The sequence below is a fragment of the Tasmannia lanceolata genome, unplaced genomic scaffold, assembly GCF_043159265.1.
Source record: "Tasmannia lanceolata isolate RefF3 unplaced genomic scaffold, GAP_Taslan_0.1 ptg000015l, whole genome shotgun sequence".
NCBI classification, from domain to species: Eukaryota; Viridiplantae; Streptophyta; class Magnoliopsida; order Canellales; family Winteraceae; genus Tasmannia; species Tasmannia lanceolata.
The window spans coordinates 56,584,124-56,610,000 of record NW_027518692.1 but is presented as its reverse complement, the minus strand read 5'-3'; the positions used below and the strand labels follow the sequence as shown (position 1 = coordinate 56,610,000).

At 39.4% G+C, this 25,877-nt stretch overlaps 3 protein-coding genes across 4 annotated transcripts in view; 2 read left to right on the top strand and 1 right to left on the bottom strand.

Annotated features, from left to right (window-relative positions):
* Positions 1-7,701, top strand: part of LOC143892582 (DEA(D/H)-box RNA helicase family protein) — a 16,383-nt gene extending 8,682 nt beyond the window's left edge. For both annotated transcript variants that reach the window (XM_077397306.1, XM_077397305.1), the window contains 9 exons: positions 268-342; positions 966-1,085; positions 4,947-4,988; positions 5,141-5,215; positions 5,388-5,534; positions 5,767-5,904; positions 7,011-7,122; positions 7,222-7,310; positions 7,401-7,701. In XM_077397306.1, the coding sequence (XP_077253421.1) occupies positions 268-342; positions 966-1,085; positions 4,947-4,988; positions 5,141-5,215; positions 5,388-5,534; positions 5,767-5,904; positions 7,011-7,122; positions 7,222-7,310; positions 7,401-7,520 (918 nt within the window). In that variant the 3' untranslated portion in view covers positions 7,521-7,701. The remainder of the gene's footprint in view (positions 1-267; positions 343-965; positions 1,086-4,946; positions 4,989-5,140; positions 5,216-5,387; positions 5,535-5,766; positions 5,905-7,010; positions 7,123-7,221; positions 7,311-7,400) is intronic.
* Positions 7,702-9,892: 2,191 nt separating this feature from the next.
* On the bottom strand, positions 9,893-15,050 carry LOC143892580 (phosphoglycerate kinase 3, cytosolic-like). Its single transcript, XM_077397303.1, has 6 exons — positions 14,403-15,050; positions 12,706-12,783; positions 12,339-12,599; positions 11,393-11,710; positions 10,577-10,735; positions 9,893-10,268 (listed from the first exon to the last, which is right to left on the bottom strand). The coding sequence occupies exons 1-6, from the start codon at positions 14,841-14,843 to the stop codon at positions 10,059-10,061; spliced, it is 1,467 nt and encodes a 488-aa protein (XP_077253418.1). The 5' UTR covers positions 14,844-15,050; the 3' UTR covers positions 9,893-10,058.
* A 5,088-nt stretch (positions 15,051-20,138) lies between these two features.
* LOC143892581 (phosphoglycerate kinase, cytosolic-like) lies at positions 20,139-23,771 on the top strand. Its single transcript, XM_077397304.1, has 4 exons — positions 20,139-20,193; positions 20,476-20,793; positions 22,353-22,511; positions 22,598-23,771. The coding sequence occupies exons 2-4, from the start codon at positions 20,617-20,619 to the stop codon at positions 22,814-22,816; spliced, it is 555 nt and encodes a 184-aa protein (XP_077253419.1). The 5' UTR covers positions 20,139-20,193; positions 20,476-20,616; the 3' UTR covers positions 22,817-23,771.
* Positions 23,772-25,877: the final 2,106 nt, after the last annotated feature.

Below are 25,877 nucleotides of genomic sequence, written 5' to 3'. Positions count from 1 at the left end.
GAAGCATTTTAAAGACCAGAACAATATCCTAATTTTCCCTTTGTTTTTTATGTTTTAATAGAATTATCATTCAAGGATGCGAATTCCGCTCTGTTTCATTTGATGAATTATTTAGTTTCTGTCTAGTCTTCTATACTAGCATATATAAACTGTTTAGGATTCTGATTTGTACTTCCTCAGTTGTTTCTGGCAAAGAGCTATGGCATATGTAACAGTAGACCTATTTCATATCTGACATTTAATTTTCCTTATTATGGCTCTGTATAGGTGGGGACTCCTGGACGCCTTTTGGATCATCTATCTAATACAAAAGGCTTTAGCCTTCGGACATTGAAGTACCTGGTATAAGCCCATTTTTTATTCCGACTTTCACATGAGTTTCTGTAAATACATGATTTTATATGATAAATTTTAGCTTCAGTAGCTCTAGTTAAATTCATTATAGTAGCCTCAGAAAATCATAATTGGCAAATCTTTATTGTCATTTTGTAAGATTTCGATCAACTGACATCTGTGATAATTAAATCCTGTTTTTTTCTGTATACATTCTCTCTCCCCCAACACACACAGATATGTGTTCATAACTACCAACAGGAATGCTGAATAGAAGTCTGATTCTTGAGAAACTCTATCTTATTTTTAAGCTACTAAAGCTCTATGCGCTTATAAACTGCTGCAATTTATTGCACCGTGAATTGTCAGCATGGATATCTCACCTTTATTTCATCTCTGCAAAAAGATTCTTGAGATATGGGATGTAAGCTTACTTAGCGCTAGATAAATTTTGTCACTTGTACCTTCTTTGGATTTTCAAAATTTTCTTGCCGCCAAAAGTCTAGCTTCATTTTGGCTTTGCAGTTGTGGATTCTCATTTATATTGCTTGAACTAGAAGCCGTGGTATCCATAAACCTGGCTTTCCTTTTGGTCTAGTGTTATTTATATGACGCATTTGTTTGTTGGGCAGGTTTTGGATGAGGCAGATAGGTTGCTGAACATGGATTTTGAGAAAGAAATTGATGAAATATTGAAGGTTATCCCTCGGGATCGGAAAACATACTTATTTTCAGCTACAATGACCAAAAAGGTGGATTTGCATATTTTGCAACTTTTTTTACTAACATATCCACAATTACGTTTTCCCTTCCTGGTTTATCATAATTTTGTACTGTTTTTTTGAAAGTTGACAATTTCATTGATACTATGAAGATTACATTGGGGACCAGGGGTCCCTCTTGCATTACATAGAATCAATTAAGGGTGGCCATGGCCCATGAGCATACTCCTAGGCCAGTAAAAAACCAAAAGAAGTGATCTTCTGGGTCAATCGTTACAGTGAGGACTACACTTCCATGCGCTGCCACAATACCTAATAACTATTTCACTTCCCTTTCGAATTCTTCATCTACTACCGCAGCCGAGAGTGCCTTCACCATTCCCCTTTCTTTCCTTTACATTGCCCAATGGTCTCAATCGAATCAAATCCAATAAAAAGTGCCATATTTGTGGTCCCCATCAAGTCATAGTTGTGACTTGCCACGTCACACAGACTTCTTAACCACTTTCTAGCTGGCGAATTCGATTTTCAAAAATCCCGCTCAAGGGTCTGAAGCTATTGTGCGCTCCTAACCATGCACGATAGCCAAACCATCGAATTCGATCTTCGGCGGCCTCCACCTTGCGCCACCGCCCATCCCGGGGGATCCCCATTAAACCACCAAGCCAAAAACCCTAGTCTAGCCCTAGAGACCACTATTGTTCACCCTAACTTCTTCCTCTTCACCTCCACCAGAACCTAAAATCCTAACCCTACCCTTCCTTCCACCTAACCCTAGAGACCACCATTGTTCACCTTAACATTCTTTCTCTTCACTTCCACCAAAGCCTAAAACCCTAACCCTACCCTACCTTCCACCTAACCCTAGTCTTACCTCCTTCCTCAACCACTACCTCTCCAGCCACCTCCTTTCACCGTGCCAGCTAACTACCTGCAACCCAAAACACCTATCCTAACCTAACACCCTGGCCCTTTTAGCCCCAACCTTGCACCTCGATCAAACCCATCTTTACCCCCAATCTCCAGACGGCAATCCCAATGCTATCTCCAACTATCCATCGCCTCCGCCACTTAACACGGCCTCCAAATCCGGCGACCCACGGCTTCCCAAAGCCCTTTGCCGGTCATCCTTCGCACCATTTCCGACATCCCATATGTCGTTCCTCATTTCACGAGGGAGATGAGGGTTTGGAAAACCGGTCGTCTCAATACCACCATTCGCATCCTCCATCATACTTTTTCTCCACCACCACCACCATCACTCCCACATTCAACCTCCTTTTCCCCCCCGAATCCGGCCACCCTTTTTCATACTCCTGCCACGTCCACCACTTCCGACGACTCACTAGCCCACTTTCTCCGTTCACCCTATCCAGTTCCGATCATTTCTCCATTAAATCTGGCTTACTCGGACCTAGATCCGGCCATTCCACACCAACCCCTGTGAAATCTGCCCAACTCTGAGCATCATCCGGCCACCAACACCTCTCTTGCCCATCAAGGGAGAGAAAGGGAGAGATCAGAAAGTAGGAGAGATAGATCCAAGAGAAAGAGAGACCAGAGAGATAGAAAGAAGGGGGATTAGAAAGAGCAGAAAGAGAGATCAGGGAGAGAGGGGGGGAGAGAGAGAGAGACTAGCGAGAGAGAGGGGAAAAAACTCTAAAAAGGAAAGAGAGAGATAGATCGATCGAAGAGAGAGAGAGAGAAGATTAGGAGGGGAGAAAAAAATGCTGAGAGAGATAGAGAGAGATGAAAACGCCTCCCTCCCTAGGGTTTCCACCGACCTAGGGAGGGAGACCATATATTCAAATGCAAAGTACTCGCACGATGGTTAGATATCCTTAATAGTTAATACATCAATACCCTAAGAAGATTGTATTTTGTTAGTTTTGAAGGTAAATTTAATTGTATGCTCACATCAGCAGCTTGGTTTTCTCTTGGCTCTGACAAATGGAGGTCCCCCATTTCCCTGCCGAGATGAGGGGTGAATCTTGATTGGAGTTTGATTATTGTCTTGGTGTTAATTTGGGATTAGAGGAGTGATGTTGTCTTTTATTGATTGATGAGAAGCAATGTCATTTAGATTGAACGTCAATATTGATTTAGTCAATCTAAACACCTGTTTTTGTGGGGGATGTAGAGAATGTAGGTAGATTGCTCGTCATTGTGGGGCATAGTTGTTGGAAAGGAGAGAGGAGAAACCCCTTGACATCCATTCAATGGGAAAATTCAACTTGTTGGTTTCTGTTGTCGTAAAGATTAAGGAGTGGTGGTGTCTCAGTTGCAATGCCTATGTTAAGGAGCAAGGACTCAAACCCTTGAGGATGAGGATCTTTTATTTGAGAAACTAGTCTCTTGCTTAGTCTTTCGCACGCAGTACTTGTCCTTAATCCATATCATGGTTGAAGTTTGGATTCCATTTTTGTTGGGACCCCTTTCAGACTTCTTTGCCCAACTGACTTTGTCATTCTTTGTTTTCATTTTTTTTCCTTGGGTTTAATGGTAACTAGAATTATATTAAGATCCAGTGCCAGGATTTTCAGGTTTTAGAGTTCATTTGAGGGTTATATTTATTAAGATCCACCTTCGTTTGTAAACAAGGTTTTAAATTTCGACCGAAATTGGGTAAACTCGAAATGTTGCAAAATTTTGACTGAAATTTCGTTTTCCCCGAAATTTACTGAGTATCACCAAAAAATCTCGATTTTATTCGTTATTTAACATTTCCTGAAATTTCAGCCGAAATTTACGGAGTATCACCAAAAAATCTGGATTTTATTTGTTATTTAATATTTCCCGAAATTTAAGATAAAAATTTCGGTAACTTCAGACGAAATTTTCTACGTGATAAAATATTACTTTATTTGATTTCGTTAGATTTCGTCTGAAATTTCGGCTAAAATTTCGGTTTCGGTGAGGACCGAAATGCTTTCTGTAACCGAAATTTGAAACCATGTCTGTAAGACATTCTTGGGAAGATCATGGTGGTTAAAGAGACATTCATATGAAGGCATCATACTTGTTTGCGTAGGGACGTCTGTCGACTGCATAGTGATCATTCCATAACATGGAGAGCGGGGGTTCAATTCAAAGCGGAGACACTTAGACTTCACCATTTTATACGGGCCTCACACTAACATCACTACTGCTTCCCCACAAATGCTCTCAAACCCGACTTGAAAGAAGCAAATATACGTGCACTTTTAAGTCAGACTTGTTTATGCTATTTTCCCACGAAGGAGAATCCTAATCATGATTAATCCAAAAGATTAATTTATGGATTACCCTAGTCCATAATGGGATTTTCCGTCTTCTATGTCAGTCGACATTAGTAATCACTATATGGATCCCCTTAGTCATTGTGGCTTCCAAAGTAATATCATCGTTAATTAACAATGTGAATCATTAAACTCATAGGCAGTAAGGTTGGCCAACTAAGTACCTGTTGGAATTTGATGTCTTGATTGGCATAGAGCCCTTGGCCTCGACTTTTGATATTTGTTTATTTTTTCTTTATATTCCTTTTGCTGTATCTTTGACGACTGGGTGTCCAAAAGAAGTCGTAATTCGTACTGCACTTTGATTTTAGGCTTTCTGATCTGCTTCGTGAGTTCTGTTTTGACTGATCTCAAGAGATAAAGATCCTATAGTAATGGATCTCTTGTAATGTTGTTAACTTGCATTCTATTAACTATTTTAATGGATTTTTGCATCCTTGCAAATGGAGGGGCCTCCCTTCTCCATTTTGATGTCTAAAGTATAACATTACCTTCACATAATTTCTCCTTGAAATTCAAACGGTTTGGTCGATCATATACTGCTGAGGCATTGGTTATTGAATAGGTTGAAGGGAATTGAATCTTACTAGACCATTCTCTCTCATTATTGCAGGTGGGAAAGCTTCAGCGGGCGTGCCTAAAGAATCCTGTGAAGGTATGATTGAATAATTCTTTGTTCCTTAATCTCTACGTAAACACTCAAAAAGTTCTGACCAAGAACCCAAGGCACATGTCAGAGGACTTGGCTTGTATTGCATTGATAATTGTATTCACACTGTAAAGGGCACAACTTGTTGGTCTTTGCAGGTGGAGGCATCCACAAAATATTCCACTGTTGATACTCTCAAGCAACAGTATCGCTTTCTTCCTGCAAAGCATAAGGTTTTTTCCTTGCATTTGGTTAACTTGTACTAGGAGGATTTGATAAGTCAACATAATATCGTCAGTATCAGATGCTGAATGGTTCATTTGTTGTAGCTTTTATAGTCCCTACATCATAATTTACATCATTTACCGACGTGACTTTTCTATCTTCTTTGTACTTCTTACACAGGACTGTTATCTAGTATATATTTTAAGTGAGATGTCTGGAAGCATTTCTATGGTTTTCACTCGTACCTGTGAATCAACCCGGCTTCTGGCTTTGGTTCTGCGGAACCTTGGGTTAAAGGCCATCCCAATTAGTGGTCAAATGAGCCAGGTCTTACTTTTCTCTTTAATCACTTTCCTTGAGATAGCACTTAATTATGAATGGTTTGCTTCTTATATGCTTCTCATTTTTTGTACTACAAAACCCTCGTTTGCTCCTTTCTATTCATTCTCCTCTTTATTTTGTTGGATTTTCCACAGCCTTTAACAATTTCCTATCTTCATAACAAAGAAGAAATGCACTATCTTATTTTCGCTGATCTCCTGTTGATTTTCTGTGACAGGCAAAGAGACTAGGTGCCTTGAACAGGTTCAAGGCTGGAGAATGTAACATTCTTATCTGTACTGATGTGGCCAGTAGAGGGCTTGATATCCCTTCCGTCGATATGGTGATCAATTTCGACATACCCTCTAATTCTAAGGTCAATTTGCTCTCCAAATGCATGTTTTTAAATATATTTTTGGCATATTTTGCTAGTTCGATGGCCATTATTACATAGTTATTATATTTGGGTTCATTTCTACCGGCCATTGTCTCCCAGGACTATTGAGTTCCTTTTTCCCTTTTGTAATCTGAAATAGCAAAATTGCATACAACCATGGAGAAACAATAAAAATACCAGGGGGCGGAGGCCTCGCATTGTAAATTATTCACGAGTCTGTTACCTAGATCATATGCTTCACTCTTTTTTTCTCTTGAGACAGTAGAAAATTTTTTATTAAAAGAAGAATAGAATATTAGAACCTTTCAAAAAAAAAAGAGAATAGAATATTACAAAGGATGAATTTCTAAAACCTTTCGCATCACAAACATAAGACTGTCTTCAGCCATAAAGCATAAAATAACCACCTATTACATCTCCAATCTTTTATGTACCAAAAATTGATATTGTCTTCAGCTACATATTGTACTTCAGTTCCTGTAGCCTTCTGTAGTTCTGTTGTTAGCCCCGTACTCTTACTGTGACCTTATTCTTGTGATAGGAACTTCAGATATGATTATTTCTAATGTCAAATTAGTTGAAAGTATAGTAGATGCAATCTCCTATTCAAAAAATCATTCCTTGTGGAACCTATACTGAATGACTCTCTTTCTTTGCTGTTGATCTCATGACTCCATCAAGTCTACCACTACCAAATTTTGTTCCTCCTTAGTTACCAATGCTTTTTTACTTTGAATGCTATTGTTGAAATGAAAATTTTAACAAATATAAAAAAGAAAATAAAGCAAATGCTGATATCATTTGCTCCAAGGAAGGTTTAGCATTCTCGATTCCCCTTATAGTTGGTGCATGTCCCCATCAGCTGTGTCAACCAAGCAAGGTGGGGTACTCGTCCATTTCCGCATTGCCCTAACTAAATATGATCCTCTTCTTCTTTTTTGAAAGATAAAAATATGATCCTATTCTGTAACTGTTCTCTTCTCTTTCTCATCTTTTACAAGCTTCTTTGTCCCAACTCTGGTTGCCCAGTCCAACACTCCATTCCATGAAATATCCTGTATTGATTAGTTGAAAATGGGGTGCAGGATTATATACATCGGGTAGGCCGAACTGCACGTGCTGGACGATCTGGAGTTGCAATTTCGTTAGTCAATCAATATGAGATTGAGTGGTACCTACTGATAGAGAAGCTCATTGGTATACCACTTTTTCTTTCTTTCTTTCTGTATTGGGAAATATGCACTCTGTATTGGAGGCAGCACCGCATCATTAAATTATGATGTTTTTTGTTTGCAGGTAAGAAGCTTCCCGAGTTCCCTTGCCAAGTAGAGGAAGTTCTACTACTGTTGGAGCGTGTCACCGAAGCCAAAAGGATTTCTCTCATGGTATTGTTCTTGTCCTGCAAAGTTTCTTTATAGTCATCATCAATTTCAAATGTTATTTTATTTTGAGTTTACTACTGTAAATTTTTGTAGAAAATAAAGGAGGGCACAGGCAGGAAGAGAAGAAGAGGAGAGGATGATGATGATGAAATTGACAGACATATTGCTCCCAAGAATGGAAGAAAGCCTTCCAAGAAGTCCAACAAACGGTAAAATCTCTGTTGCTTCCTCCTCACTCTGATGGAATTGAAAAGACCTGAGACAAAAGCAGAAAAAGAAAAATGCAGAATCAAGAGCTTGCAATTTTTGTAGTGTATTTATTAATTTTCTCATGTCTGAGCAAGAACGACAATTTTCCTGTTAGTGGATCGAAAAAAGGTCATGCTTTTGAGTTTTTCTGAGTCTCTATCTTTGATATTCGCAAATCTCAATCTTTGATACAAATCCAATTCTCCATAGTTGGATTTTATTCACATTGTTTCCTTTAGTAATGTGGATGTTTTCAACAACGATTGTGTACTTTGTTTTTGTTATCTTTGCATGCAAATCGGATCTCAAATTTGTTTTCTCTGAAACTAAAGCCTTTGGAGCTGTGGGGAGTGGGAGAAATTTATTTTCAATGTTTTGAGGATTTTCAGTTTGAGGATAGCTATAGACATAGTTATCCCTTTTCAACGTGAGCCCGAGCCTCGGGTCGAGGAGGCTCAACCCTAACCCACCCTGCCTCTAAATTCTCTCAACCCTTTCCCAGCCCAATTAACCTGCTTTTTCCAAATTGGCTCGGGTTGGGTTGACCTTGTGGCAAAATAGAAAATGAAATATTTAAAAAATACAAACCCTAATATTTTAATTTAGAGGACGGGCTGGGTTTGGGTCGGTCCGGGTTAACCTTGACCCAATTTAAAATCAAATCGGTTTGGCCTTTTCAAACCTACTCGAACCCAAGCTGAAATTGGGTTGAAGCCGTTGGGTTTGGGTTGAGGCCAGTCCAGCTTTTTCAGCATAGGATCCTGTTTTGCTAGCAACCCTTTTTTCTTTTCGAGGAATGATGGCCAGAAAGGGCCCTTGAATAGATCAACGTCGTTAAGTGCAACCGAATTCAGTTTCTCAACAGACTTTAAAAATAACGTTGATCTAATTCAGTTTCTCAAGTGACTTTAAAAATGACATGGATCTATTCAAGGGCCTCCCTTGCATAAAGAGGGCCCTTGCATCTATCATTCCTCTTTTAGTTAAGGTAAATGAAAAATATATTCTATTTTCGTTAAGGTGGAATGTTGCAGTGATTTGCAATGAACTCTGAGGAAAGCGGAGTCACTCCAAGCTAATGTTTTGCCCAGTCTAAAAACCGAGAATGAGAAGCGTTGAAGAACATGCCAGTGTCTCCATTGGCCACATAGATAGTTCTAAGAAAAGATGTATCCAATTCATGAAAAATGTTTGTCTTGGAATTGTGTTGTGTTAATAGCAAGTCCTGTAAATAAGCCATTGAGTTGCCCAATGATCCTAAAATTGAACATTCTTTATCCCTTTTTCCAGGCTCTCCCTGAATCTTGACAATCCTTTCCTGTAATAATCATATCATTAGTCGTCTTAACGGGTAAATAAGCATCAGCTCCATCGAACTCTACAAGCCAATGCTTCTCTCAATTGTATCTTTAACATCTCAGGCCATGTTTGCTAACCATGAATTTTTTTCCATGGAATATTAGCTTACCCAGTGGGGCGAGGGAGGTCAGAAGGAGAGAGACCTGGGAGGGACTTGAGTGAGGAAAGGGAAAGAAAAGGCGGAAAAACCCCACTCAAAATATGGTTTATTTTCCCCTGTTTTTAAGCCACTTCTCACCCTCTCCTCACTCAAGCCCCCTCAAGTCTTGCCTTTCCACCTCTCTCACCACCTTATTGAACTAATATTCCGGGGGGCGCGTGGGTGGGGGGGTGGGGGTGGAGAATTTCATGGTTACCAAACATGGCCACATTCTTTTCTAAATCAAGAGCACGAGTGGAGAAAGAATGAGCTTTTCACTTTGTTTTACACTTTCCTGATTAGATGTTGATGGCATCTTAGTAATGTAAGAGTCACAGTAGTGAGCTAATTAATACTTGACTCAACTTAGCCTTTGTCCCAAAACTAGTTGGGGGAGTGAAAGCTAATTATAAAAGTGTAAAATAAAGTGGTGCCTATGACTTGAAAAATGAATTTTTATACAATAGTGGATAAATAAACTTAAAAACGGGAAAACCCCAAGACCAAGAAGGACAAATACAAAGAGAAACCAAACAGCAACAAGACGCAAAAGCAGAGCAAAAGAGGTCGAGGAGGAAGAAAATCAAACAACTCGTAACTCTTTGAACTCTGGCTCGAGCTCTATTAGCCTATCTCCAGACAAGCTAACCTATAAAAAAAACTGTATGGGCAAACCCCATATAAAAACTCTTTTACTTCATAGGTCGTCTTCGCCACATATAAAAACTCTTTTACATCATAGGTCGTCTCAACCACCATCATACTTGTGGGGTCACTATCAAAGTGCGCATTTGAAAAGAAAAATTGGCAATGGTTCAAATTCAATAGGGAAAAAGAGTTGAAGGAAAGATTCCTCTTATTAATATTGATCCTGAACATCTACAACATGAACTCTTTATTGTTTCTACCACATTCAGTTTCTCTTGTACACCACAAGCAAAAACATAATCAGAGTGGGCAAAATATTTAAAACAGAAATGGAAAAAAAGGGAAAAAATCTTGCCTCATACGGTGACGGTTATGGCCTCGTCAAGAGCGAGCACTCCAGGAAGCTCCTTGCCTTCCAAAAGCTCCAAGCTAGCGCCACCCCCAGTTGAGATGTGGCTCATCACTTCGGCGACTCCTACCTTCTCTACGGCCGCAACAGAATCTCCACCACCAATGATTGTTGTCACACCCCTTCCACTAAGATCTGCTAGCTTCTTTGCAATTGACTGCAATTTGAGAATGACAGTTAATAATGCAATGCTACAGAAAAACACGAGGAATGATCAGCTGTATGACACTGACTATACGCCAATGTCGGTCCGGTTCATCCATTATCTTTATTAGGGTGCAACTTGAGTTTTATTTTTGGGAAATTTGGTTATCCTTTTACCATAAAATTGGATCGGGTAATCCTAGACTTCCTAGTCCATATCCATAAGGAGATCGAGATAGAACACTGTTGGAAGATGACTGTTCACCCTCTCGAGATCTTTTCAGGAATACCTGATCTTTGTGTTTGTGTAGATATACATACCTCGGTTCCAACTGCAAATTTGTCAAACTCGAATACTCCCATGGGCCCATTCCAGATAACTGTCTTGGTAGTTTCCAAAGCATCGCTGAAAGTCTTCACGGACTCAGGTCCGATATCCAGTCCCATCCAACCATCTGGAATACCGGATGATGGTACAACCTGCACAACACGAGATGATTCTTTTTCTTACTTGCAGGTGCCAAATAGTGAAAGTGGTTAACAACAGTTTAAACAGATGCCTTGAAACTAAATAGAGTCCCCTTCGAAAAGAAAAAAAAAAAACCAATCAAGTTTACATGGGGAAAACACATGTTTAAATGATAGAAAAGAAAAAGGTGAAAAATGTGAAAATTTTCTATGCTATGCTAGTTCTATTTACATGTCTGAAACAGAATGAACTCAGTTGATAATAATCCATACTAGTTAACTTCTAGGGGCTGTTTGGATATGTGGATTTTAGAATCCGGGTTTTAGTTTGAAAGCAGTGTAAAATTCTCGATTTTACAAACCATTGTCCTGGATTTTAAGTAAGAAATCCAGGTTTTAGAAATCTCTCCCCCATCTCGAGATTTCTAAAACCTGGAAACACGGGACGATCTTCTACTCTCGCTCGACGGAAGAAGGGCGAGAAATCAGAAAACGACGGCTGGTCTCTTTCTCTTGTCTCCCATCCAGGATTTTGAGGAAATCCAAGATTCTAAAAATCCACATATCCAAACGGCCCCTTAAAGTTTTCTATGTTTTTTATTTGTTTATGATTTGACTCCGACAACTTTAATCCTTAACTACGGATTTATGGGAAAACAAAGAACAAACCTTGCTGTTGGCATCAGGAGCGAACTTGTCAGCAATAATAACATCAGCGGGCAACATAAGAGACACCCCTTTTGCCTTTGCTTTCGCAAGGAGTGATTTTGCCAGCTCAAGCTTGTCTTCCTCCACAAGGGATGAACCTACTGACAGGCCTTGTGCCTTGTAAAATGTGAATATCATTCCTCCGCCCAACAGAAGGATATCAACCTTCTCCAACAATGACTCGATTACCCCAATCTTGGATGACACCTTTGAGCCTCCTACAATCGCAGCAAATGGCCTCTTGGGATTCGAAACAGCCCCAACAAGATAGTCAAGTTCCTGAAACATCACAGAATAAGCATTACATTCCCACTCACGATATCTGGAAAATAATATCAACCCAACGCAAATCTTCCATTTCACGAAAAAAAACCCAACAACAATGCAAATCTTCAAGAACATAAAAGGTCACCCAAACACATAACAGAAAAGCAACAACTGAAAAAAGGAAATGATATCAGCACAGCCATATTTTGATATTTTCACAAACCATCTTGTCTTTTAGTATTTAAAGAGCAGTTAAAAGGTTATTACATTTCCCAAAAAGCTCTCACGGACCAATTAAAGAAGAAAAGACAGCTGTGTTTGTGCAAATATCAAAATGTAGTTGTGCTGATAACATTTCCCTTGAAAAAATATCACTGTAGTAATAAATGATTAGATAATAGAATCATCTATTCACATAAACTTTGATCAATATATTAAGGCCCTGTTGGTTTTGGATTTTGAAAACTGATTGTGAGTCCAAAACTTTGATCAATATATTAGGTCCAGTAGTCAGTTTTGGACTCACAATCGGTTCTCGAAATCCAAAACAAACAGGGCCCTAAAGCGGACAAGCAGTCTTAACAAAGTTCTTGAACTTTCACAATACTTATAGGACGATAACAATCAATTGGTATCCTACCTTCTGTAAAAGGAATCCGGCAACAGAAGGCTTCAAGAATTTTGTAACTCCCTCTGTCGATGCATGTGCCCTGTGTGCAGTCCCAAATGCATCATTCACATACAGGTCTGCAAGTGATGCGAGCTTCTTGGCAAACTCTGGCTCATTTTTCTCTTCCTCCTTGTAAAATCTCACATTCTCAAGAAGAAGAACACCGCCTTCGGGTAGAGCAGCCACCATTTTTTCAACTTCTGGTCCGATACAATCATCAGCCTTCTCAACCTGTTCATTGCTCACACAAGAAAGAAAGAAAACCCTCTTCTCAGCTACCATGTCCAAGACAGCGTAATTTATTTGTGCAATTGTGTTTGACGGATTAAAAAAATACCTTGATTCCAAGGAGTTCAGACAGCCTAGGCACAAGGGGCTTTAAGCTGTATTTTGGTGTGACGCCCTTCGGGCGCCCCTGAAAATCCAGTAAAGAATGAGGATTCAGATCCAACAGTTCTGGAAGTCCAAGGTAAAGAGAACTTAATAAGATCGCATAAAGTGGTAAATGATTGGATGTGAAGAGATTGAACATAGTGATAATCATTAAATCATTATAAAAAAAAAAACAATCACCGGCGTAATTGTAAAACGATTCATATTCATAGACAAATGCAAAAAATTTACACGGGAAATTTAAGGCCTCAACAAGCAACCGAATAATTAAAAGAAATATAACAAAAGAATACAGCACGAAGAAAGATTAGAAGAAGTAATATAGTGAAGATGGAAGTATAACTCAAGACGAGAAGTTAACAATCAACTCAACACGAAAATTTAACAATTTTTAGTCAAAAAGAAGGCAAATTTCTATCAACTCGATCTAGCACTCAACATACAAGAAGATTTTTAAGTTTTAAAACCCATGTTTTAAAGATCAGTGCATGGTGAAACATATCTAATTCTTGCTACATTGGCCAAAAAATGACAAGATACTAGTCCTGCTGCAACTACCATATCAAATTCAAACTACCACAACGAAAAAAATAAAATATAAAAGAAACCATCACATACTCAAACATGTCCACAGAGGAAGAAGAAAGAAGACAGGGAAAACTAGAGCACCTAGTCTGAATAATCAAAGCACATACTGATGCGGTTTCAATAAGTTAACACACGAGAAACAAAAAACTACAAAATGCAATAAAAAGGCAAATCAAGAAAATACATGTAAAATTATGCTAATCTCACTACAAGTACCATGACAAATTCAAACCTATAAAATCATCGACATGGCCAGGAAAAAAAAACAGCATTCCGAATAAAATAATTGAGAAACAGATGCCTGAAGCCAAGAGGAACAAAGTCACAAACACAGACAAATGAAAACAAAAAACAGAGACAGTAAAATTTTGAGTCTTTGGACTTGCAATTGGTTCTCATAATCTAAAATAAACAGGGCCTTACTGATCCGCATGCACCTTCAATTAAAACTTCAAACACAAAAACACTATAAAACACTAAAACAAATTTAACATAAAAAGCAATAAATTAAAGTTAAAAACAGACGCCAATCTTACTGCGAATTCCTGGACACCCACCCAGCCATGGTTTAAAATTTCCGCCAAAATGTGTGCTGAAATTTCACTTGGAAATTTCGTTTTCACGAGGGGTATAGCCTATTTACAAGATTTCCACCGAAATTTAAGAGCAACCGAAACATTTCCTCCGAATTTTATAAGATTTTGGCCAAAATTTCTACCGAAACCGAGATTTAAAACTTTAAACCCAATCCCATGAAATCATCAATTCAGAGAAATTAATTTAGAAACAGATGCCTAAACCCCCCAAAACCGCAACCACCCACATCAAAGGGAATAAAAACCCAATTCAGAAAAAATAATTTAGGAACAGATACATAAACTGATAAACCCGACCCGCCCCCCCCCCCAAGGAAAAAAAAACCCAGTTCAGAAAAAAAAAAAATTAAAACAACCAACATAACCCACATCAAAGACACCAATAAAATCCAATTCAAAAAACCAAAAAAAGAAAGTGAAGAACTCAAATTCAAGAATAGAGAGAAGATTTGCTGACCAGATGACTAGAAAGGATGACCTTGGCCCCATTGCCAATCAAATGCTTAATTGTGGGAACTGCTGCCCTGATCCTAGTATCATCAGTAATGTTCTGGTTCTCATCAAGAGGCACATTCAAATCTGCCCTAACAAAAACCTTTTTCCCCTTCAAATCCGCCGCTGTAAGATCTCCGACACTCTTCTTCGCCATCGACACCACCCCGCGTGGGCCCCGTCGGTTTCCGGCGGCGGTGATCAGTCTTGATGCCGCGAGTAGTGGGTCCGTTGCCAGGCTGGAAAATCCGAGGCGGCAGATGAGCGGAGCTGCGGCTCGAAGGCCGGTGACGTGGAGGCGATGAGAAGGTGACGCGTGGGTGGAGGAGCGGTGGTGGGAAGAGGAGGAGGAGGAGGAGGAGGAGGGGAGAAGAGAGAGGGAGGTGGTTGACATTGCAGAAGCCATGGATGCCAAGTAGATGCAGAAAAGGGGGGTGTTTTTGTTTTGGGTTTGGGGTTATGGTTGAGCTCTCTCTCTTTGATTTTTGTTGAGAGAGAGAGAGAGAGAGAGAGAGAGAGAGATATTGTGGATGAATGGAAGTTGGGATGATTTTTCTTATCGTTTTGGAGAGGTTGAGGACGTCGATGTTTTCAGTAGAGATGCTTGCTTGGATTTTCTTGCCTCTTGCTGGCGAGGAGTGGTGAATATTAAATGGCTCTTTTTCCTGTTTCCTTTTCTAGCTGGAAAGGTCTTTCCCAATGCCCTCTTCGGAATGCAAGGAAAACATTTCCAATGGGAAAAACAATTCTTGAGATATTTTTCTTTTCACCATTTAGAGGGAAATACCGAAATAACATGATTGCCGTTATTTTAAGGGAGATTATATTAAATTGAAGGCCTCTCTAAGTAAAAATTGAATAGGGTTAGTTTGAGTCGTCTTTTTCCATGTGTTAAAAAGTACGAACTTTTAGAAATAATTTTTCTTTTAGAACTTTTGTAAAAAATTGGTATTCGAGCAACCACTGCGTTGCATGATTGAGTAACGGAAGGGGCAGCCTGTGGAGAGGACTATCTGGGAATGGCAACCAGGAAAAAATGTCAGAGTCAAAGTCATCACAGAGTGGACCGCCAAGGATGACGGATGCAGAAGCGTAGTAGAGTGTTACGGTCCTGAGTGGGGGCCCTCCTAAGTATGGGCTAGGTGGGACCCAGCCTAGTATTGGACATGTTTAAAAGGCCTTGCCTGAACATTTCATCAGCTCTGGAGCTTTTGGCATATTAGTAAGGTACCTAAACCAGGCTGATGGAACGCATTTGGCAAGCCCCTGTAAACATGTTGCGTACTGGCCATGTCCCACCTATTCTCATACCTAGATAGCCCCCCACTCATGACTGTAACGTAATCTGTCCTAGTGCTCGATGTGGGTCACCCTTAGTCTAGCTAGGTAGAGGAGCGGTCCGCAGTCAAAAAAGTCAGATACGAATGCATAGAGCCGGAACACTGAGGAAACCTTTCGACACTCGAGTCAGTTGAGGCAACAGATGGAGCTAAGCACAATGGAATAAAATGCCCCGAGGGATTATTTTACGTACCTAGGGTCGTAGCCTCCTTCTGCTTTGAGTGTGTGTTTCCTTTTTATAGACAAAGGTTCCATGACTTGGAGGGAGATGTTGGTGTGACGCCATGGTGATCATTGACATTGGCACCTGTATCGGTGTTGCTGGTTTGTCCGTCGCCGCAACGATCAAGGGCGGAGGCACATATAGTTTGCCCGCCCCCCCCACCAAAAAAAAAAAAAGGAAAAAAGAAAAAAGTGTAAATTCCTTACTCCGCCCCTGGCAGTGACGGACATGATTGCTGACAGGACGTTACATGGTGATGCCATGATTGTTACTTACGCAACAGTGTCCTATGAGCTCCATGGGGATGGCCGATTGGCAGCAGAGTGACGTGTGGCCTCCAAATGTCATGCTGTCCGAAGGTGTTTTGTGGGGGCACCTGCTTGGGGGTTTCCATGTCTAACACTCGGTCAGTGCCCGATTTCACCCCCAACAAGAACTCCCATTACTCTCCTCTACCAAGGTTGTCTTTATTTTCATATTGTTCTTTTCAAAGAATTTAGAACAAGAAGATCTGTAATTAAATTGTCTCATTACAATAAGTAAAAATCACTGTTGGAGGGCATGGACCTTAATCGGCAAACAATCACTCATTTTTTTGCACTTAGTTTTCTCCCTGTATCTTCAGAAAACATAATTCCACCATGGTACATTCAATTGACGATGGGATCATAATTGGAACTATCACTTGTGAAGAGGGCATTGGCTCTTTTCACGTGGTTTAAGGAGCTTGGTTCATTCCCGTGTTACTGTATTATATTATATGTTGGATTTTTTCTCCAAAACTATTGTATGGGTCTTATACCCCCACAAGATGTTTTAGTTTGCACTTTGTGTGATCTCCATCTAGTGTTGATGCTTGAAGGTCCTTGCTTCCCCATATCAGAACCCTCAAATCAAATCTAAGATGCTACATCCTGGTTAGTACCCGAAATGTTTTTGGATCTCAATCTAGCTGACACGATTCGAATCCAGCTGTTATGCCCAATTCAACAATCGCTTGACCATAATGGTAGGCTCTCAGGCTCTCAGCTAATGGCGCATACCACTTAGATGATCTATAAAATCAACAATCTAGATTACACATTGATGTCTCCATGTGTGACCCAAAAATCGATGGCTACCATTGATTCCTCGTTCGTAATCGCCACATTTTGGGGCAATGGAATTGATCAGATCATCCGATCGGTTAGTAAGTGGGTCCCATGAACGATCAGATAAAAGTTAGTAATCTTTACACGAGTACACCCCCTCTGCAGTACGCATTCGCCCCCTCTATAACGTGAACTAAGACTGAACTTTAACGCCTTTTTGACCTCAAATCACGATAACAGGGAGCCGAATGCGTACTGCAGTGGGGGTGAAAATAGCATCGCCCTAAATAATCTCTTTAGTTTTTCTCTCATTTCCCTTTCGAAACATTTCCTCACCTGCTTGGGGGTTTCGTGGTTCGAGGGGCCACTGTCAGTCGCTGAATTGGAAATCTAAGAATTTGATATGGATCCAATTTCCAACGCAAAAGGGCTGCAAATGTGACAAATCCAAATCCAAATCCAAATCCAAATCTTCTCTGCATCCAAACGGGCCCTGGCTAATTTCTTTTGCCTTATTCGTTCTTACCTTATAAATATTTCCATGTTTTTTCAGTTGTAATGATAGTTGCATGCGGATCAGCTTATTATTATTTTTTTATGATCTTTCTTTATTCTATTTTTAGATGAGTTTTAGTCTGTGTGAGGTGTTTGAAACTTTGAATACTATACCGGGTCATTTTGAAATTCCTAAGCCTAATCAGATTTTAAAAATGGAATCATAACCATTGGGAGAATAACGAAACGAGTTTTGTTGGCATATTTCAAAGTTCGATGTTAAGGTCTGATGCAGAGGTTTGTAAATGGTTGTAGCCGTTCGGTCAATTTCCCTTTGAGAAATTTTTTATTCAAATTGAACATAATGGATGGTTTTTGAGGTGCACATCATCTGTTTGATGGAGTTTCATCAAAGAAGATTTTGGTTTTTATTTGCTTAGGGCTCTATTTTTAGCTTGGTACTGTTAACCTTGATTCTTTATAACAAGGTTTTGATGGTTATTGCTCACATTTCTCTCCCTAGTCCCAGCAATTTCATTTACTGTCCTCTTTTAAAGAGGTAAAAAGGAATAATTGTTTATGGAAATTCATTGAAACTTTGCATATGAATAATCTCTATCATCCACAAGATGTAAATGCCAATTGATGGGCCACTTCTTGGATGGGTCATAGCCTGAAAGTCTCACATGTTGGGGTCTGTTGCATCTCAACCTTTACTTGGTCTTGGATGATGATTGATGCCATGAGAAAAAGATCGACAAAAACTGCCTGTTGATTGGATGGTTAGGATCATTTGATTGTTATGGTGTTTAGGTTATCACGCATTTGAGAAGTGACCTGTGAACTATCCATTGGATTGTTTAGCATGATGAATATGCCCATTGATCGGATGGTAGATGGTTTATTTCATTTGAGCTTTGGTGTATAGCGTATTGTCAGTGTCCTTACTCAGAAGTAAATTATCATATCACTGTGCATCATCCACTATACCGTGACTTCCGTTGAAGCATTCAGCTATTATGTGCTTTTGAGGGTGCATTTCTGCCACAATTACTTCAGTCACTACAACTGCTAGCTTGGGATTTTCTTGAATGTTTAAAATGGTAGCTGCAGCATTTTATTCGCATTTGAACATCAATAGGATATGGAGTTTTGTATGACAATGTCCTTTTTATTTTAACAACGTGTGAGTATTTATTGCAAATGATTGCTAGAGTCTGGGTTTAATGAATTTGTAAATTGTAGTTTCCGTTCTCCTTAGTATGGAAAAACTGCTTACCATAGAAAAAAATGCATGAATTATGCCATTAGAAACCCTGCATGATTTATGTTTTTATCGTCGCAACACCAGATTCTCTTTCGGCTTTAGTGCTTGCTACTTGAGCCTTCTGCTGTTGTGGATAGACTTATAGTATGTTGGTTCTTACGGTTTGCTTTCGATTTTACTATTAAAAATAATGCTTACGATTCTTCAGTGATATCACTTGTTACCTTTGGGCGTTTCTATTTCAGAAACTCTGGTTTTTTGATAGGGGTACAACTCGGGTCGGGTTCAACCCGAAAAAAGTCGGGTCGGGTTGGGTGTCCTTCGGGTCGGTTTCAAGTTGGGTTTTCCTAATCCAGGTTGAGTTCAGGTCAGGTTCGGTTGAGGGCTTGGGCAACCCGACCCGAGTGAAACCTGGCATTTTTTTTATTTATCTTTTTTTAGTTTTTAGTAAGCTTAAAAACTCGGGTTGGGTCGGGTTCGGGTTGGAAAAAAAGGTTACTTCGGTTGGGTCGGGTTGAACCTCATTGGGTTGGAATTCTGGTCGGGTCGGGGTCAGGTTGAGTAAATGGTTCCTTGGGTTGGGTTCGGGTTGGACCCAACCCGACCCGAGTTGCACCCCTAGGGGTTTGAGCTTTTTAGGTTTCTTCACCAATCTTTTTCCTTTTTTGTGCTGTCATTTTGAACTTTTTCGGGTAATTTAATTTTTCTTCCACATTGAACTTAAAACTTTTGCAACTGAATTCTTTCTTCTTTAAATGAGAATCCCTATATTTTCTCTATGCGATCCTTGAATAGGTTGAAATGGCTGACGACTGTATTGGCGAGAAAGTTGAAAAAATGGTTGCTGCATTACCAGAAGGTGGTGTTTTGCTCCTTGAAAATGTGAGGTTTTACAAGGAGGAGGAGAAGAATGATCCAGAGTTTGCAAAGAAGCTTGCTTCACTTGCAGACCTCTATGTGAATGAATACGGCGGTTTTCAGCATAGTTAGCAAAACGTGATTCGGCAATAAAACGGGACAGCAAAAATTCGAGTTGAATACGGTTTTGGTTAAAAAAAACGTAGTAAAAAAAATAGAAACACAAAAAAATGCATTTAAATTTTGTAATTTACAAAATATAGAGGGGGTAAAGTTGGAAAGTTGGCCAAAAAAATGTGTTTAATACGTTTAAAATATTTTCCTCATACGAAACGGAGTTTTTTTTTTACTTTAAAAGTTTTAAACGGCAAGTAATTAAAATGAGTTTTAAAACGGCGTTTTTTGAAAAAAAAACGCTGTTTTTACTAACTACGGTTCTCAGTTCTTATCTTCATATTCCCGTGAACAATTTCTCTTGCGAGTAAGTTTGAAGATGCTTCTCTGGTTCAATTCTAGCCATTCCCATCTTTTAATAACCTCATTGATTATGTGAATGGAATTTCTCATCTTTTCAGCTGATATAGAAACCAAATACGGGTTAATGCTTTTCTAATGCATGTCTTGAACATTTAACATTATATGCAAGAATCTTTAGTTCAATTTGTTGGCAAACTGATAGTCTGCTAGTGCAAACTTTTGACCCCACACCTAAATATCCTCTTCCACTTTTGATCCTGCACTCAAGTATTTGGTCTTGTTTCAGGAACTCGATTATCTTGTCGGAGCTGTGGGAAATCCTAAGAAGCCATTTGCTGCCATTGTAGGTGGCTCAAAGGTATCATCCAAGATTGGTGTGATAGAGTCTCTGTTGGAGAAGGTCGATATTCTTCTTTTGGGTGGGGGAATGATCTTCACGTTTTATAAGGCGCAAGGGTACTCAGTTGGATCATCTCTTGTGGAGGAAGACAAGCTTGATCTTGCAACCACACTTCTCGAGAAAGCTAAGGCCAAGGGGGTATCCCTTTTGTTGCCCACAGATGTGGTATTTGCTGACAAATTTGCTCCAGACGCAAACAGCAAGGTTTGTTTTAAATTCTTTATAGTTTTTAAAATGGTAATTGGGTTAACGATAACAAGAAAGCATTCATTAGATGGACGAGATGCCCATAAATAAAGAAAAACAGCACAAAAAAGAAAACAAATAGATTAAACGATAAAAAAGCAATCGCTAATACCTCCAATGCCTACTGGGCTGGGATATCCGTTTTAACTACCATCAAAGATGAATTTGATTGCATTCAAAGGGGAGCTATTCACTTGGGGGAGGCTGATTACTTATTTTTTCCCAAATGACCGTCTTCCAATTAAGTATTGAAATGGAAGTCGGGAAGAGCCCACAAACCATCTTGTCTTTTGCTCAATCAAGTAAATTGGTTCTAATTTCCATTATAAGCTCTCTCATTGACATGCTTCTGTCATTGAAGATATGGTTGTTGTGTTCCTTCAATAGGTGCGATGAAATCGCAAACAGGACGATTCTCCAGAGTGATTTTCCATTACTACGAAAAGGGCCCGAGCCCCTACCAATTCTTATGGAAGAAATGGATGTTTGGGAATTCCACTACATACCAAATTGTGATAGAATAACACCCCATATTTTGTAGCAAAACGAGCAGTGAATCATAAGGTGGTTCAAAGACGACTCAGCCTTTTTACAAAGACTACACCTGCTAGCAAGGCGAATCTCTCTTCTTGAGCCGCTAACTTGTGTAATCTTCTTGGCCGCTACCATTCACATGAAAGTAGGTTGGGCCAAATAGGACCCGATATTGGTCCAAGACATGGATGAAGGGATATTTGTCTATCAAACAGAGAAAAATATATTTGACTTAGCAAATTCCTTTTGGGTTGGGGGTGCAGATCCTTCCTCAGATTCTTGATAAATGATATATACCTTATCAAGCCTCTCCAAAAGGGATGAGTAGCAAACAATTTCACTATCCTTAGGTTTCATTATAGAGTTACACTCCAGACTATCTTCCCACCCTTCCTCTCATACAGGTCTTTGATCCCCACCCCACTACCCACCCCTCCTCTCATACAGGTCTTTGATCCCCTCCCCACTATTGCCTGCTAAAATATAAAGATAGGAGAAGGCACGGCATTACGAATACTCTCCTATGCAAATATTCTCCTAAAATTTAATACCCTCCTCTCTACCAGTCTAAATCTAACATGCCACCTACTTTTACAAATGGGCCGCCATGCCCTGGAGCTTAAGGTGTACGCATAACGTATTGAATCTGAGTTGATTTTTTTAGTTGAATGTAGTTCAGCTGAACCATAATTAGTTGTTTCAAATAACAACATTTGGCTTGTGAAACAATGAAAATTAGGTGAGATGCCTCTGTCACATAGTGAACAATTCATAGTATCTTGAAATGAACTAGTCAATGAAATGGAAATATATATAAACAATGACGAGCAGCTTTACATACTTTAGAATAGTGCCCTACATAGAGATTAACTACTTGTAGATTGGGGTTACTAAAAATAAGTGGAGATTCAACTTTGTAGTCAATGACTTATACCATTCGGTGTTTGAGTGACATATAAAAATTATCATCTGGTGTTTTGCAGATTGTACCAGCATCTAGTATCCGAGATGGTTGGATGGGACTTGACATTGGACCCGACTCTATTAAAACATTCAGTGCATCTTTGGATGGTACAAAAACTGTCGTATGGAACGGACCCATCGGAGTGTTCGAGTTTGAGAAGTTTGCATATGGAACAGAGGTATATGATGGCAACTTAACCCTATAGAGCCTTATGCATTGTGATATGTATGCAATGTAACTCACAATAATCTTCTCCAATTGCAGGCAATTGCGAGGAAATTGGCAGAACTCACTGAAAAGGGTGTGATCACCATCATAGGAGGTGGTGATTCTGTTGCGGCAGTTGAGAAATTAGGGCTTGCTGGCAAGATGACCCACATCTCGACAGGTGGTGGCGCCAGCTTGAAGCTGTTGGAAGGCAAGCCACTCCCAGGAGTTCTCGCTCTCGACGACGCCGATGATGCCACACCTGCTACTTCCTAAAAGGCAAGTTTTGTTCTTCATTGAAGTTTGTTTCCTTTAGTATTTTTGCCTAGGTTTGTTAGAGAAGGGAAATGATGTATGAACCTGAGAGGTCTTGTAGAGTTTGTAAATGTTGTCCGATAAAGTGGTCTCTCTCAGGCATGAGAGTTCTTGCAGTGATGCCTATCTATGGATGTCTGTACATATCCGAGTTCTCTGATCACAACTACAAGATTTCTAGGGGTTTTCTCACTGTCTCTTCCTTCTCTGCAACAGCAAATTTCTGCCAGTGCTGTTGTTTGTCTACAAATTTGCCCTCTGTTCTTGTATAATTTTATCCTAGGATTGCTATCCTTGTACCAAACAGCGCCTTTAGATAAGCTGGAATCGAATTAGTGACCTTAATGTTCTGATAGCAGAGCATCATCTAATTGAGCTGAAAGTAGAAATCTCATATTTTAGAGCTGATTGAATACTCTATTGAGTTTGTTATTCTAAATTCTAAATGCTCACCCCAACCCCAAACCCCAACAGTGTGAGAAATCAGATTAGCTACAATCTCTCCCCCTTTCTCATAATTATCTCCATCTAGCACAGAAATCCACAGGCTCCTTCCTTCTATTTGTGCATTCATATTTCTGTCATTTTAAATCTATTTTTTTTGCTAATACATGGCTGAGTAATCATTCTACGCTGGGAAGTAGTGGTGCAGATTATGGATGAAGTAAAGAGTGAATCTCATTTGTTATTAAGCCATGATAACTGCATGAGTGTCTGGTCGGTGCACAGGGATAGCTGGACATGAGGGCCAGCTTGAACCAATAGTACCCTTTGTATTGGTTGTGTAGTAAATGATCACAAAAAAAAGGTAGTTTTGTCATTATGCAGTGAACGGTATTGGAATATCATGTGTAAATATGAAATTGGTTGTTTTATTAGTACCACTGGTGTAGTGCACATGACCAACTTGACCCAAGACTGCCCCATGGCTGTGTGGTGAAGGACCAGAACATGGTTGCTTTTTAAGGTGTTTTTTAATATTTACTGCAGGAAGAAACCATAGGTTTTTCTAATCAGTTCTACACTATCAAAAACAAAAATATTAGCCATCCAAATTAGTTCATTGCCTCATGCAGAATTATGAAACACTCAAATCTGGTTCTGTGCTCTATTGCTGCCAAAAGGAATTTGTTAAGAGCCTTGGTGGAGCAAATTCATGGGATTGCCAACAAGAGTTTGTAAGGAGCTTCTTGTTGTAGGATCGAAGTAAATTGGATACTGGGAATTGTATTAAGCAAAAGAAGTAAAATTTGACTAACAGTTGGGTACTATCAGTCAACAATGTAGGCAGAATAGAACTGTCTTCCTATGCCGATGATTTTCATGGCACATCTTGTTTACGTTGGGAGCCGACAAATGAATGGTTTTGATCTTTGAACAAGGTGGACCCATTGTATTTTCTAAAAAAATACATGGACATAGTATAAAAACTTGATTGGATGATCCTACTCTAATCAGTGGCCTTCAAACACTGCTGAAACCAGAGAGGGGCAACGATCAATGCACACTAACCAAATATTTTGAAGTGGCAAAAAAATCGTCCTAGTAAAATGGTCAGAACGCCTTAATTGACTGTGTCTGGATTGCCAGAATCAGAATCGGTACTGTATTCAGATTCCAGCATTTGGCTCAAAAAATGATAGGAAAGAAGAGCCAGAAATGACATCAGGGTGGAATTGAATATGTTTCCTGCCCCATTCAAAGAGTAAAATAAAGTCCTTGTTTTTTAAGAAACGATTGTACCAACAAAAACAAAGGTAATAAAAAACTTCTTTTACAAAAAAACCGATAAAAAAATAAATTAAAGAGGCGATTTGCTAGGTAATTTCGCGGAAAGCCATTTCGCGGCTAACTTTTGCATGAGAGAGCACCCACGCAGTCTCACTTTTTAGCAGGCTCTGTTGTATTCATTTAGTTTATCTGGTGTGGCTGTTCTCTCATGCAGAAGTCATCCGCAAAATGACTTTCTGAGAACTGCGAACTGCGAAAATTGCCTAGAATTTCTTCAGATTTTAGGTATCTTCTTTTTTTCTTGCAATGTCATGGTAGAAAATATAGTCTTTTTCCTAGCAACCCTCTTTTTTTTATTCTCTGAAAACTCTCAATTAGTTAATTTTCCAGAAGGAGAAGAGAAGAGAAAGAGAACATGGACCCAAGAAGGACATGCCATGACTTTTACTACTAATCAAATTTACACTTTTAAAGGGAGTACAGCAAAGCTTGTTGAGGTATATGTCTTGCTTGCAATAAATGCATGCCATGAGAAGATAAATCATTAAGACCACAAGGCTGCATTTGGATTGCTGGAATCAGGTATCCGAATCTGCAATCGGAATGAAAAAATAAAATAAAAAATTTAATTAAAAAATTATAATAAAAATTTCATTCCTACCGGAGTTGAATCAGAATACGACTCTCAAGGCTGAAAAAAGATTCCAACTTTTTTCCTCAGTTTTCATCCCCTGATTCCATTCATTTTTTTAACCAAATGCTGGAATCAGGCAGAATCAAATAGGATGTCGATTCTAGCACGTGATTGCAGCAATCCAAACACACCCTAAGGGCCCGTTTGGATGCGGAGAAGATTTTGATTTGGATTTCTCACATTTGCAGCCCTTTTTGCACTGTGATTTGTAGACCTGGCAAAAAGTGACCCGGTCAAAATGAGCTGGCTGATCTATTCATTTTGCAAAACTCAATTCCATATCCAAATACAAAATATGAGGTCTCCAAACGGGCCCTAATCTCTTTTTAGTCTAGCGTTTAGATTGGAAAATGAATTATTAGTATTATATCACCTAGTTATACCATCTTCATGTGTCTGGAGTCTCCTCCCATGGCAGAGAGCTTCCAGTGTCACTGAGTAGTCGAGATCCATAGGTAATAAAAAAAATGGGAAATGATATATTCACCCTTTTTTCTTACTTGGGACATCCCCCTCTAGCGTTAAAGACTAGTCCTAAATAGACTAGAGAGGGGTCAATGTATTTGGGTGGTCTAAACCTTTCATTTGTTGGGGGCC